The sequence below is a fragment of the Colius striatus genome, chromosome 2 (genome assembly GCF_028858725.1).
Source record: "Colius striatus isolate bColStr4 chromosome 2, bColStr4.1.hap1, whole genome shotgun sequence".
Lineage (NCBI taxonomy): Eukaryota > Metazoa > Chordata > Aves > Coliiformes > Coliidae > Colius > Colius striatus.
Genome location: NC_084760.1, coordinates 86,950,171 through 86,966,140, shown reverse-complemented (window position 1 = coordinate 86,966,140; position 15,970 = coordinate 86,950,171). Strand labels below are relative to the sequence as shown.

At 42.9% G+C, this 15,970-nt stretch overlaps 1 protein-coding gene across 4 annotated transcripts in view; it reads right to left on the bottom strand.

The window, feature by feature from the left end:
• Window positions 1-15,767, bottom strand: part of HHAT (hedgehog acyltransferase) — a 165,675-nt gene extending 149,908 nt beyond the window's left edge. For 2 of the 4 annotated variants that reach the window (XM_061991372.1, XM_061991373.1), the window contains exons 1-7: window positions 15,624-15,767; window positions 14,904-15,039; window positions 13,551-13,618; window positions 11,776-11,889; window positions 11,035-11,229; window positions 9,596-9,808; window positions 6,051-6,222 (exon numbers count right to left, since the gene is read on the bottom strand). In XM_061991372.1, coding sequence (XP_061847356.1) covers window positions 6,051-6,222; window positions 9,596-9,808; window positions 11,035-11,229; window positions 11,776-11,889; window positions 13,551-13,618; window positions 14,904-14,997 — 856 coding nt within the window. In that variant the 5' untranslated portion in view covers window positions 14,998-15,039; window positions 15,624-15,767. The remainder of the gene's footprint in view (window positions 1-6,050; window positions 6,223-9,595; window positions 9,809-11,034; window positions 11,230-11,775; window positions 11,890-13,550; window positions 13,619-14,903; window positions 15,040-15,623) is intronic. The other 2 variants (XM_061991374.1, XM_061991376.1) reach the window with 2 other exon arrangements.
• Window positions 15,768-15,970: the final 203 nt, after the last annotated feature.

Here is a 15,970-nt window from a genome sequence, read left to right as displayed (position 1 = left end):
CAGCTGGGATTAAACCACAACCCACAAGTAAAAAAGGTAGTCATAAAAGTAGGTAAATTGCCAATAACATTTGGCAGTTTAGCCTGCAGTAAAGATTATTAAAAGAAAATTACCGACATATTTTTCTATAAAGCAGTGAACTACCCAAGGTTTTAGAGAATCAAATTTTATAAACATGAATCAAAGCTTGTATTTCCAGTTTTTAAAAGTCAGTAAGATGCCAAATATTTTTCCCCCCTGCAAGATAACATCACATTACTCTATTTCATTAACATTTACACAGATGCACAGACATCCTCATTTCAACAGTAAAACACTGTTTCTTTAAATGAACTCAGCAATACTTTGTCTAATAAACCCATAAATAAGACAAGAACTGCAGTGTATCAAAACCAGTACCCTATATCCAACTTACACAGACGACTCTGTCACTTTCAAAGAGGAACTTGCGTAACATTTCTTTTAGCAAATCAAAACATGAAATCACCAACTACAGGTTAAGCCAGGTGACTCCACCTTTGAACAGATCATATTCTAGATTGATTTACATGCTGCTCATATGAAAATAAATACCTTTTATGAGTACTACAGCCTAGTTAATAATTAGAACAGTGATACTCAATTGACATGTTTCCCTGGAACAAATGGTACATGGTTCAGACCAATACATTAAACCCTCAGAACACTCATGACATTATATCATACATTTATACATTTCAGATGAACATTGCTATGTCAGACACATACCTCTGACAAAGCAGATCAAATACATTTTCACATTTATAGTAGCGGTATCCTGGATTAATCCAGTGCAACAATTGTATTACACAATACATTTTCATGCCGAATTCTGGTTTTCATCATTCCCTACATCTTGTGAGGCTGACATGAAGCTCTGTTCAAGGTGAGCAGAGATGAGTAAATGGAACTGAATCACCAGGCTAAATGTGAAGCCTCAAAGAAAATATTGGCAGGTGGTTTTTTTTAACCTCTGCATTTTCAGAATCAAGCTTAATGCACAAATGAAGGAGCAACACTCCATCCATTTCAGTTTCTATATGACAGAATGTACCTCACCACAGTGAACTGATATCATTGATATTCTATGCTGTCATAGTGAAGAAAAAAATAAGTCACTTCAATTTAAGATCTTTTCAACTAGTGCTGTTGAGCTCCCTGTTATTATGTAAGTCAGTGAATTTGTCATTCAGCTACAGAAACCTAAAAAATACATATTGGAAAGAATCACTGATGTACTTGCCTCTTATTTGTAACTTCTTTTCCCAGCCTTCATTACATACCATACAGTACATAAGCCTGTGATCTGTCTCGGTGGGGCTGTTCTTATGGCATACTGCAGTTGACCAGGACATTGGCTTCCTGAGATTATGGTGGCTTTCCTGCTCAATGCCTGCAAATCTTCATTTTACAGCATTAAAATGTAAAGGCAGTGAACTAACTGCAATAAACTGTAAAACCCAAGACGAACAAACTACCAGGGTTTCCATTACCATGAAATATGGGTCTTCCTGAAAGTACCCAATTCCTTCATATGATCTCACCGGTGTTAATGAATGAGATGCAGCACTGACAAAGACATGGAATTGCTGTAACACTGCATTTTGTGCTCAGAGTTAAACAAACACAAATGCCCTGATATTGTTCAATATACCAACTATTCATAGACAAAAACATTTGAATACAGAAACACTGACTTGTGAATTGTAGTAAATATTCTCATTCTCTAAACGTTGGCTTCCTGGCATCAACAAATAACAGTACTGCACTGACCTGCTGACACCTTTAAATAATTGTGTTCAGATATTAATATCTCTCCCACAAACTGAAGTACCACACATATGTGGCAAACAAGAGCACACAGTTAAAAAGACGTAAACAGTACGGGTCTTGTCATTCTTCATTGTATTCCTGGTAGGAGGTCTAATATTTGGCTACTGGAAAAAATACAGTTTGTCACCTGGCTTCTCCATACAGTTCCTACCACAGATCATCAGCATTGGTGAGGAGGATTTAAAGCCAAGGTTTGCTGTAATGAGAGGGGTGTCAGGATAAGCAGTTCTGAGAAATGTGCCATTCAGAGGACAGCAAAGACCAGCCCCCAAGCATCCCTTAATACTATGCTGTCAGGTGCTCATCGTGCCGCAGCAAGATCTCCCGTTAGAAGAGTGAAGAGCCACTGAAGCCGATTCACACTCAAGGAACACACAGGTCAGTACAAGAGTCACTGAAGAAACAAGTGCAAGTCTTCACACAGATTTCACGTTCTCCATATTATACTATCTGGAGGACAGGACCAAATGCCTTCCCCAACATTCTGGCAGGGAGCAAGACTCCCACTGCCCTACATAGAGAGGAATAAAGCCTCTGTAGAGGCTGGTGCTATGAAGGAAGACTGGACATCATTTATACCTAAAGTTACTCAAAAGAGTTAATATTTAGATATCTAAAAGTAATTCCACCCAACACTATATCTACCCGCTTCCTTTTCCTTCATATCAGAGATTACACACAAAGAGGGGATGTCAACATGGATTCACCACGGGGAAATCCTGTTTGACCAACCTGATAGCCTTCTGTGAGAGTATAACTGGCTGGTTAGATGAGGGTTGAGAAGTGGATGTCATCTACCTTGACTTCAGTAAGGTTTTTCACACTCTTTCCCATAACAATCCCATAACAATCAAAAAGCTCAGTGTGGCTTGGACGAGTGGATGGTGAGGCAGATGAAGAGCTAACTGAAGGTTCTATCTTTACATTAACTACATATATGCTGTCTTTAGTCTTCCACTCACAATTCCCACTCTTAGCATCCAGTTAATGAACTCAAAACTCAGCAATTATAAATATAATCTGCATATAACAGTAATTAAAGAGACTGCACAGATACGTCAGTAACAGTAGTTCTTCCAGCCATAGTAGGCCAACATTGTAGGAAAACATGTGCCACATCATTGCTTACTTAAGAGACAGGTTTCATCTATCCAGATTACATAGCCAATAAAGACTGGAAGATATTCAAACAAGCAAAGGCTGAAACAAAGCTACAATGCCCTCTGAACCTTTAAAGATACTGCAGTAACCTATCACAACCAGACAGCCCAGTCAGGTTATCTGAGACAGAAGCCAGTTTTCTCTAGAAAGGGAGAAACTCTGCGCTGGCCTGGACATGCTTACATTCAGGAGAGTAGAAGAATATACAGAGCTAGGCATTTGCAAATGTATTAGAAGGATTGAAGTAACATAACCAATAGGGAAGAGTGCTGTTCTTGAAACATAGGTGCTAGATCGTAAAGGGCATGGAAAAAAGCCTAAACAATTGACCTCATAGGGTCTTTGGTTTAGTTACAAAAGGACATAAGCTTAAAAAGTTTTTTAACAAACCATACAATTCTATGAGTCTCTACACAGACAGTAATATTGAAGGCAGTTTGCACCTCTGTTGCAGTTAAATACATAGGTATCAAAACCATACATGTACCATTTTCTATGTTGCTGCTTCTAGAAACTCTTTTCCCCAGTTCCTTCCCCACAAGAGAAAAATATTTCTTACTGCTCAGTAACACATTCTCCTAGGTACTATTTTTTCTTCATCTCAGTAATGTTACTTCAGGTAACTTCAGCATTTCTGCTTTACACAGCCATAAATGACAATGTTATACACTGGCATTTTTAAACCGGCATCGGAACTCAGTCAGAGTTTGTTTTGGCTCTTTTTTATTTCTTTGCTGTCACATCTCACAGGAACACCACACAAAGTGATATAGAACACAGTGCAGTTTCACACTTCTGAGGTGTGGACTGACCATCATCACTGCCCTCAAGATGCTGAGAGCAAAATCTCATAGCACTGTTATCCTTACCTGCACTGCTGGCATTTATTGACTATCATTAAAAAATATCCCAGAAGAAAAATGGATGAGCAGTTATAATCTTTCTAATCAGAACTTGATTGCAAACAGCCTCTCAGCCTTTCCCCTAAGTTTACTAGGCTATCAGGGCACCCAAGCATGACAATGTTAAGTAGATACTCTGTGCTGCTCTGAAGCTGCTGTAGTTAAATAGAAAACACAAAACGAACAAAAAACCCATCAGTGCAGAAAGACTAATATACCATGCAGATAATCCTCCTGAATCAACAACAAGCTGCTGCCTTGGTCTCAAGCCTCAGTTATCTGATGTAATTGGCTTTTAAAACACAGAATGCAAAATAGAGAAGAGTGTTTGTCTCTGTGCAAGAACTAGTGTAGAAGCATGTAAAATCCATCACGATCCAGCAAGGAACACTAGAAAAATATTACCAAATACCTTATTCATATCAGTGGCTCCCTAAAGCAAGTCACAACAGTGGCCTGTCACATATTTGAGTTTGAGACCTGTATAATCATTGTGATACAATCTGCAGAGAAAACATTTTAAAAAGTTGCAAACTTCTGCCTCCAAATCTCATTTTTTGTATATTTTAAACACCTCCTTTCACTGCTACAAAGCTCAATAAGAGTAAGGTTACACTATGAACACACCTCTCCTAAAAGCAGGGTCTCCACAGAAGACTCATTTAACTTCAGATTATCATATTTTAAGTGGGTAGCTTTACAGTCCAAACTTGCCTTAACACTGGCTTTCATCACCTGTTGCTTTGAGGCATTTTAGCCTTTTCTAATCATCTGTTCAAAATGCATTTTTATTCTTATAACACTGGATTTTGTCAAATAAATATATAACCTACTTAGCTATGGTTTGGAAAATAACTTCACCTCCTCCACCTCTTAAAATCAACAGTACTAGTCTTGAAGGAAGGGAGGAATCTTCCAGTAGCAAAGCTGGAATATTTCATCCTGTTCTGTAGCTTTATCTGCCTTATCCACTGGCCAGGTTTTTGTCAGATATACAGACAACACCAGGAGTTTACCGATTTAATTCACTGATGAACTCACATTTAGGACATGAGATGGAAAACTCAGAATCCACTTCCTAAAGAGTGACTGAATGCAGAGGGATAGAATGAACCACAGAGATAAACCTCTCACTTTCTGGTCTCCATCTGCTCTTGTTCTTTTATATATATATATAAATTACTTTTTGAAATACATGGCAACTACAGAGACACACATTGCCCTCTGCTGACCAGAGTCCAATACACAAGTGTCCTCCTCTGACACATGCTGCTCATCACACATGATCTCCAATGAATGCCTGACAGGACCATACCACTGGGAATACTGATGGCTGGTACAGTAAGACATAGCTCCTTCAATTTGGCAATCACCAAGGTTTTTCAGAATTTCTTGAATTTCAAAGCCTGGGGTTTCTCTGCTTTTTTTTCCCCTACCTGGTGATACACATAACAGGACACTGGAAAAAAAAAACCCAAATCAATGTGTATACCTGTCACTTACAGGTTATCCTCTATTGACCTCCATACCAGCACCCAAAGCTCTTGCCATGTTACATTACATCCATCAGTGTTCATTTCTCTCCCCATACCTAGGCATTTTAATGAAATATTAGTGAGCTGTGAAGAGGTAGAAGAGAAGCAAGTCAAGCAGTAAAACAGTTGAGAGTCACTGACTGTTATGTTCAGGAAATCTTTGTAATTCCTTCCCTCTACTCTTTCATGGGTACTGGTATTTTACCTTTCATCATGAATACACAGAGAGAAGGAGATCAATAAGCACCATAATTCTTAACATCTTCCCTCCTCCATTCCTACAATAAACACTTAAGTGTCCACTTCCATAACTTGGGGGGAAAAAAAAACCAACCAAAAAACACTTTAGACCAGAGTTCAGACACACACTTTAGATTGGGAAAAAATACAGATTATTTTTTCATTTGGGAAGCAGCTCATTAAGTTCGACTATAAGCTTCTTACAGGACCTGCATGTTATATAAGAGCCTGTAGACCATTTTTCTGATCATGACTGGCTATAATGTACTATCCATAAGTACCTACAGAGAGACATAAAAAACACACTGGGGATATTGAAGCAGGGGAGAAGGAAGACTTCTGTTACTGTTTGTGTACTCACCTAAGGCCCAGTATGATGCAGCTTCCAAAGGTGTGGCACTGCTGTAGAGTGCATGGATATACATGAGGTGAATCATCAGCTCAGCCAAGTACCACCAAAAGAAAATACGAATTATGCCCAAGATTAAGATGCTGAGATTGGTCTTCAAACTGAAGGCTTCTTGTTTTCTCATCTAAAGAAATTGAAAGAGGTCATATGGCACATAACTGTCTGTTTTACTCAAATAGTCATCCTGAGAACCTTTTAAAAATTTTATTTGCAATTCATTACTGTTACTAAGGGGACCATTTGACTCCAGTTGGAAATTCCTGACATACTCTTGAGGGAGACCAGTGTGTCCATTCTCAGTAAGCAGTAGAAATCAACACGAGACCAAACATGAACATTCCCTGCACCAAACTGTTGCAAGAAAAGGTCAAGTGCTATTAACCTGAACAGAATCCAGACATAAGACACTTTAAATTCCTGTACCTTGATCCACCTGTACAAATAATTTATTTTTTATTTTAAATACAGCTATGAAGGTTTTCCAAGCAGCAACCCTACAAAACAAAGTCTGCTTGCTTTTAACATACCTCCAACTTCTACCAGCTGCATGTGATTATTTGAGGACAGTTCTTCAGTGTTCTCCTGCAGCATTGACAAGGTCAGCCAAGACCTACATGATGTGCTGCATAAAAGGCACTTAAGTGCAAGTTAACACTGGACAAGACAAGGTTTGCAGCTGACAGGCTTCTGAAGATGCCCCAAACTCTGACACTGGTAATTATAGTAAACACATTAGTATACTATTATTTTACCTTCTCTCCACAGTATGAGAGAATATGGTCAAATAACAGAAATATAGGATTGCCTACAAATTTAATCATGTTTTGTACACCTATGCTTTGTATGCAACATGTCCTCCTCTAGTCTCTAACTGCCCACCAAAAACGTGCATACAAGATAAGCAACCAACCCATCTACACAGATAAAACCCCCTCATAATTGCAAGCACACAGTACAGCTAGCATGCAGTAAGCTCTGCTCACTTACAGCAGGGACAATCATTTTGAAGGTTCATTTGAACCAGACAGATGAAAGCTTGGAGATTACCATTTAAGCACAAGGATTTGCACAGCAGGCCTTCAAATCCATGACTAGAACTGATAAGTCTTGCTTCAGCTGAAAAAATTCAACACGGCCATTGATGAAGTGTCTGTCTCTCATTTTTGCCTGGCAATAGATGCCAATTGCTAGCTCTGGTATTACACAGTTTCTCTGTCTCCATCTCCAGGACATCTGCTTTCCAGTGTGCTTGGCAGAAGCCCTCAGCTCATCTTCAGTTCTTTTCTGAGAGCAGCAACAAATAAACTCTGTATTGTGCATTTTTAATCAACTGCTGGACACTACAAACTTTGAAGACCTTTTCCAGACAATGTGATATCCTCTGCTCAGGTAAAGAGTTCTGACAATGCATTTCAGCAAACATCAGCAAGACAGACATTAAGGTTGTTCAGTTAATTCCATTTTCTTTATGGCTTTAACCAAACAGGTCTGTCCATATTTAAACATGAACCTACTGCAAATACAAGCATACCAATCTTCCTTTTTCTCCTCACACCAAGAATACAGGTGTTTTTTTGCTAAGCCATATTGCATGAGCTTAGTTTCAATGCAAGACCCACCCCAATTTTTCCTACCAGCTATCCTCAATTTGGAGTCTCATAGGTCTTCTGAAATATTCCTTAAAAAAAAAACCCAAACACATCTCCCTCTGATAAGGATACAAGAAAATTGGTGGAGTTTAACACACTTCAGAAGCCACAAAACAATAAACAGTAAAATAATAAATTAGCTCAATTTCTGTGAAATTCTATGCAGACTTTTTGTACAACCCAGTGTAACAACATTCAGCCTTGTATCTTCTGAAGTTATTGAAAACAAGTGCGCACTGTCCACTTGTGGCTTCAATGTAAAATTTCCAGCTATAAACAGAAGCAATGTTTAGGCTTCCACACATAAACTGACAGCTGTTTTATGTTTTGCAGTGTCTTCTTATCCACTTTATCCCAATGATGTTAGCTACAGACATCACGGGTGGCATTCTCACTTCTCACTCAAGGGTGCAAGAAAATAAGGAAACCAATCCAGCATGGAGCCATGGGGTTTTCCTTTGTCATGCAAAAGTAGGTATGAAAAGCAGCCTGCAAGGTACTAGGAAAAACACCCAGCAAGACAGATAGGTCTTTCACATTAGCAAGCTGAGCAGCTCCTTCATAGTCTGAAGAAATGTGTTCCAAGTAAATCATCATCATGTTTTCACAACAACATCAGGAAAAACTGGAGTTCTCAGGAATTTCCAATACAAACCAGCTGCCTTCCAATTCTGAAATTTGCTTTAGAGTTAATATCCAGCTGCTGATTAAAATGTTACTGTACTTCACCTGATGGAAGACAAGAAAGCAAACAATCCAGTCCATCAGCTGCATGCTAAAGTTATGAACACCTCAAATGTAGTAACATGTGTCACCCACTTGTTGAAGGGATGAATCTGACAAAAAAATCCTCAACCTATAAAGTAGAACTTAAGAAGGTTTGTGTAAAGTCAGTACCCAGGGCACTGTCAAATTCCCAAAATGCTACACTCAATTGTCCAGTCTTTACATTTCTATAACATTTTTAGATTTTCTATATTATGTGGAAGATAGCTTTAGACATTCAAACAATTCTTAATCTCCAAGGAGATCAAGTAAAAAGTGAAACCCTTCAAATCACTAGTAAGGAGGAAAAATACTACACAATCAGCTATAGTTGCTTTAATTGAAGTCAAAACATGCATGAATCTACACTTCTCAGTAAGCTGTGTTTTGGTGGTTTTCAGGTCTTCTTCAAAATACCTCACTGAAGAAAAAACATTTATTTCAGAGAGAAATAGAGATCAGAGTCTAATCTAGAAGATAACCATCCAGCCTTCAAAACCATTTTGCTTACTTTCCACTTTCTCTAGCATTAGAGTCTGATCAACCTCTCTCTCCACACAAGCACTAGATAAAGACTTATTTTGACTAAGTACACTTGCTGTGTTAGTTACTAGCCTTACCTGAGTTCTGTCTTACACCATAACTGTCATACAGGCATGACTACCCAAGACTGCAGCCTTCCCTTTTGCATGCAGCATACTTCAACACTTACAACGGACAACAGATGCAGACTAGCATCAGTAACATCATCAATATCAATTTTTGTCAAGTAGATAACTAGAAAATAAATAGGAACTCAGGTTTACCTGTAAACTACATGATCAAACATGCCAATAAAGAGCATCTCAAGGAAAAATGGAAGAAACTGACTACCAAACACTCTCTCACAATGGTATTAAAATATTCAGAAGAGAAACACCAACCTATCATGCTTTAATATGTTCCTCAAAGTACAGGGTCTGTGTCTGGATTTGGCAGCTGAGATCACCATCCACTTCAAGGGTTCTTCTCCCAACTCACCTGAGGCACAGATGCACCAAAAAAAATATCTATAACTGTCCGATTTTTAAAAGCCAGGGTTACCTGCTTACTGAAGTCATCAAAATTCATGAGAGGTCCGTTGTGGAACGTGGGATAATAAAACACATATGCCAGCATCCAAAGGAACGAGTGGGATGACTTCTGGGCAGGTCCATGCCAGCAGTACTCCAGGCTGAAGCTAGTGCAGAAGAGGCAGCGGACAGATACGGTGAAGAGCAGTAGATAATATTCATTTTCAGTGTCATACCACTTTCTCTGCCAGAAAAAACAAAGCCAGATCATCATAGTGACATCCTGGGTTTTTATTTGGTTGGACAGTGATGTCCACTCAGATTCTAACTTTCAGAGTCACCTGCAGAAGGAGGCAACTAAAGCAAACAGCAGCTGGAACAGGCATCTGATATGAATATGAACAAGCAGTACTGGCTGCTGCTGGAGAAAGGGCCTGCAGAGTTACTGCAATCAGCATTAAAAGACAATAGTTTGACTTCAGAAACATATTGGTTGTTACGCTATCTCCCTCAGATTTGGTCCAGTAATTCAATATTCAAACCAGCCCACAATACATACTACTGACAGCCAAAGGACTGACTTCTCAGGCTGAAGCCAAGGCTGCAGAGAAGGCTTGAAGCTGGAAAGATGTTACTGAGCATTTATCAAGTTTTTGACAATGTCACATCTGTTTCCAACAGCAAAAACTCACCAACACAAAATGCTTGGAAACATTGGCAAACAGTTTGGCTGATGACATTTGTATTGCAGTGGGCCCTTTCCTCCTCTCAGCAAGATAGAAATCAGTCTACATCATACGAAGAGACTCGACCTGCTCACATCTCCTCTGCCCTCCTCCAGAGCATCATGGCAACAGGACACGTAATACATGCCAGTCTTTCCCTCTCAGTCTAAGTAAATGCAATAAGGACATTGCCTTATTGCAGCAGCTCCCGAAAATCTGTACTGCCCAGTAGAAGCCATTAGAGAAGACGCAAAACTGATTTTGCACCAACCAGTTGTGAGAAAGCAACTTAGCTGGTACAAACCAAAGCATTGGAGAAACAGTTCCACCTTCCATGCAGAAGTCTGGAGTCACCAATAAGGTACAGTCAGGGCTAAGCAACTCCTAGATATGAATCCAAAACCCAGCACCTTAAACTGGTATGATTACAGCTCCAAAGAACAAAAAAATTGTTTCTGCTACAGCACTAGTAAAGTATTATCATACTCTAGCTCTACCAAATACCACTTACATGTTAAGGCATATACTTGCACCTCAATGCACCAGATAGTATGACTGAGAAACACAACTTTGCTAACTGGAGAAGCTCCAGCATGAGTCACTGCATGAGTCTACAGCTTAAGGTTTTTCAAACCAATCTCTGCTAACATCAACCGAAGGGACAGTACTCTGTCAAAGATCACTGCCATAATGGACAAACATCACCATAATAACTTACATGCTTAATGAGTCCTTCTCACATTACCTTGGCCTCTTCTACAGCTGGTATGCGTAAAGTGGATAGCAGGATAAGGGAGCACAGCCATGTCAGGAGTGACAGCTGAAACTGAGCCACAGCAAACGAAATAGTTGCATGTAACAAAACGACAGCAAAGCCCTTGACTCCCAATAACAACCAGCAGGCAGCCATTCCATAAACCATCAAGCACCACGGCTTATACTGTTAGAATAAAAGATGAACAAGTTTTAGTATGATTATTTCTAAGGAAAAAAGCATTCTGTATCTGTGCTGTCCTACACAGTGTCTATATTAGAAACAAATGCAGTCAATATGGTCAAGAACACACATAAAACAATACAGGGAAACCCAACTGTATCCATAAAGATGGAAGAGAAGGAGTTTCTGTAGCAGCATGTGTGAAATCCACAGCCTCCTTGTATGGGGGAAGAACATAACTTTCTCTTTTCCTTCCCCAAATTAGTAGGTGTGACACCACATGCCAGTCATTTCTCACAGCCATGCCAAAATTCAAGTTGTCATCACTTTAGTCTTGGAACTCATCTTTTGCATACAGATAAAATTACACTGGTTAATAGCTCATAACAAAGCACAGCCTTGCATGTGTTAGAGGCTGAAGCCTCTGAACACTACAGTTTATCCCACAGAATATCTCCCATGCTCAGTAGCCTTGGTGTCAAATTTCCCATGCCCAGAGTAAACTGAAATCCACAGAAATTCCCTGCTGTGAAGAAGATCCATACATACCTTCTCCACCAACAGCCTGGACACTTGTGATACCAGCAGGTGACCAGCCAGAAGCCACAGTATACGTTCCCTTCCCCATTCGATCCAGTAGCTCCACTCAAAGTCCATGGGGTCCTGGGACATCAAGGGACCAGTATGTGCATTCGGCTGTGAAACCACGTTCTTATAGGACAACGAAACATCTCTAACATACTAGGTCTCTTACCTAATACCACAGAACCCAATATTTGGGGAATGTCTTTGTTTCAGCAGCACAGTCCAATCACTTAACAGTGGTGAGCCCCAATAGTCCCAATGGTATGAAATCCAGATGAAGAGCTTTAGATGGTGTCATGTCTCCTAAATCTCACATTAGCACTGAATCTGGCCAAGCAGCAATCACTGTCTTTTCCTATGAATTCCTTGGCAACTTTCTAACCATAAAGTGGGCAGGGAGGCACACACACATCCCACCCTCCTTCCTATGACATGGAGAACTGGCTGGTGACTACAAAAAGATGCAGCCTGGAACACGGGTCCCACTGCACAGGGCTTCCCAGTCTATCCTTGCTTTGGTTCCCCATTGGGAAGCTTCTTGTGAAACCACAGATTAGTCTGTTACTGCTGTTCCTGACCATCTCTTCAAATCCAACAAATTCACATCTCTGCTTGCCCTGATCTTTAGGATCAGGAATTTTAGGATTTTTTTTCCTTCAGAAAGAAGAAAAAAAAAACACAACAAAACCATTTTGGACTGAACTCATGCAAAGTTTAACAAAGAATTTTTTGTTCTTTTCAACTTCTCTCAGTCTTTTTAAGAAAGAGGCTTTTAAGAAAGGCAACAGAGAAGCAAAGCACCGCCTTCCCTGCATGTGCCCTTCACCTTTCCAGAGGGATTCAATGAGCAACTCTGCTCTCAAAATTGACAGCTAAGGTGAAAAGGCATCTTGCTGAAAAGGATGCATCACTCTTGTTTCAAAGCCTAGGTGGTATCAGGTGAAGTCAGGTCAGCTGGGGATTCCCTTGACATGAGGTTTCTATCTAAACTAGGTAAGATGGATCAGCTGGTAGCCCCACATTCCATACAGAGCCCCACTAAAAGTTCACCTCCACAACTGCTTTACGGCTTCCTTCAAAGTAGATATCAGGGGTCCCTTACCAGTGACAGTAGGCCTAAACACCAGAATAGTTCTACAGATGGGCAATTGTCATCCTGTGTAAAATTCACTCTCAATATTAGTTCCATGTATTAGTTGCATTTCTTCAAAAGGAGAGGAGGTTAAAAGCAAGCAAGGCAGGAGAGGTTGGTTGAGGTTTTTTGTTTGAGGTAGAAGAGTGCTAGTTTTCTTACTATTTTTTTTAACAACCACCAGGTTTCTTCAACTTCTTATGCTTTACAAATCTATTCTCCTCTATGCTGTACCACAAGACAATGAAGAGGGAACATGTGTCCACTGGTGTTAAGCATTATCCAAACTATCCAGTGACAGTAAAAAGGTTGGAAAAAAATGTCAAGACTGACCAGAGCTTTTAAGGACAAACAGTGAAACAGAAGGTTAATTGACATAATGAAGGAGAAACACTTAGGCCAGAGACAAAGAAACAAAACATTGGCTATGACACAACAAGTCCCTCTTCCTCATTAGAAACAAACAGACTAAAATGAGTATTGAAATCTGCAAAGTTACTACAAACTTCTGAAGCTAAACCAGAAGCTTGGGTGAAGAAAAGCTATGGAGACATTTTAGTATTACTGTCACAAAATAAAAGATGCCAGAACTGGTCATCCATCCTACCTTTTTGAGACCTTGAAAGAGAGTTCCAGGTTCCAGACCAAATCTTCTGTCCATTGCAGCTTCATACTCTACAGAGAAGAGCAAACCTTTGCTAAGGACAAAGCAGTCTGAGCAGGTAGAGGCTGTGGCCTCTGCTGCTTAAGAGCAACACACTCCCCGTGTTGCCTCTGGCAATGGGGGCACTGGAGAGTCAGGGGAAAAAAATTGTCACCACTCACCAGGCAAACTGTCCAACCAGGCCACAGCCATGAATTGCCCAGAACCTATGCTTTGATTACTCTTTGCAACAGAGACGGTGCCAGGTGGAAGCCACCCTTTTACCATACAGGACCAACACTAATCCTCATTTTCCCTCTTTGAGGGTTGTTAGGTTTCTCCCACAGAAGCAGAAGGGACACACAGATCTGACAGCAACTGGTACAGTCACAGCAGGGCAAAGCCACCCAGAAGCTGCCTCCAGAGCCCATTCCCATGCAGCCTTTTGCCACCTCCACAGAGAATGTGCTGTACACACGGGTGTGCAGCCCTAGACCCCTTTGCCCAGCACTTCCCTCACCACCCTGCAAATACCTTTCTGCCACTCCTGTTCTTCTCTCAAGCTCTTTTGAGATCCAGCTAGGGTCACTAGTGTAGAACATCTTGCTGATTAAGGCTTAAAAAGATGCTACCCATACTTCCCTAATAAGCCTCTAACTAGCTATACTTTCATAATTCCACCTTCAATTCTCTTAAAACACCAATGTGTTCAAACACAGCTTCTTTCATCCACCAATTCTATTTATATTGTTTAAAACTTCCTGCCTCCATTGTACTACAGAGACCCACTAAACCAAAACTAAAGACACCACAGCAGCTACCCAGAGGTTATACAAGGCCTATGGAGGTGTTTGAAAACAAATTAATGCCATGGCAGCACAGGAGCCCCAGAGCTCTAGGGCAGCGCAGCACCCACCTGCCCTGAGTCCTCCCAGGTTCAGTCCCCAGGAAGCCCCATGAGGAGACATAGCTGCTTCTGAAACACCCACCCCCAAGGGGCTGCAGCTGACTAGCCAGGAAAAATAAATCCAACTTTCCTGAACTTCCCTCATCTGAGTAGTTGAGTTTCAGAGGTCTCTATCTCCCCTTACACCTGAGTGCCAGGACATCCTTGCCTTCCCAGTACTCCAGGCAGAAAAGCCTCTGAAAAGAGCTCTGCCCAGCTGGCACCCGGGTACTGCTTCCTCGCACTGGGCCAGTTTGCAGCTGGGAGGAACACAAGTACTTCTTACAGGTGAGCAAAGTAGAAACCAAGCCAAACTGGATCACAGTCACAAGTGTCAAACACTGCAGGAGCAAACGTGCCCACGGACTCACTTCGAGACACTTGGTGCGCTTCATAGAAAGCGTAGAGGTGAGAGCCCACGGTGAGGAGCCCGTAGAAAAGCATTTCCCAGGCCGGCAGCAGCATCGGCACGGCAGCTACTCCCCGCACACCCCGCCGGCCGCCTCCCTGCAGGAAAAGAGAGGACGGCTGAGATTTCCCCGCGAGAGACGGACGGGCACCGAGCACCTGGACACTCAGCACCGGGCACCGAGCAGCCGGACACCCAGCACCGGGCACCGAGCAGCCGGACACTCAGCACCGGGCACCGAGCAGCCGGACACTCAGCACCGGGCACCGAGCAGCCGGACACTCAGCACCGGGCACCGAGCAGCCGGACACTCAGCACCGGGCACCGAGCAGCCGGACACCCAGCACCGCGCACCGAGCAGCCGGACACCCAGCACCGCGCACCGAGCAGCCGGACACCCAGCACCGGGCACCGCAGCGGAGCAGCTGCCGCACGCCCGGTGCTCGGCGCGGGACCCTGGCGGGCAGTGGCCACCAAGTACACTTCAGGCCCCCGCGCTGCCGAGGCCCTGCGGCGGGGCGGGCCCGGGGCAAGGAGGCGGCCGAGCTCCGCCAGCAGCGGCCGAATGCTCGGTACGGCCCCAGCCGGCGGAGCCCTCGCAGAACTACGGCCAGCGCTGGACCCCCGGTGCTCTCGCCGCCCCGGGACCGATGGAGTAACCCCGCTCCCCGCCCCTCCTTACCTGAGGAGGGCTCGGCCGCCGGGAGCGGGAGGAGCAGCAGCCGCGACCCCAGGCGGGCGGAGGCGAGGGGCAGCTTCGCGCCCAGCCTCCAACCGAACGTCCGTCCCCGCTCCCCCTCTCCCTTGCGTGCTGCGGCCACCCGCCGCGGGTGGAGGGCGGGAGCGGGGCGGAGCTCCCCGCCCCTGCGCGGCCTCTCCCGGCCGCCGGGCGGCGCCGCACCTCTCCCGCCGTGGCGGAGAGAGCACAGCCGATGCCTCGGAGCAGCGGGGCCTGGGGCGCGCCCCACGCCCGCCTCCGCAGCCCGCCTCGCCCCGGTGCAGTCATTAGCGATACAGCTGGCCAAGTGC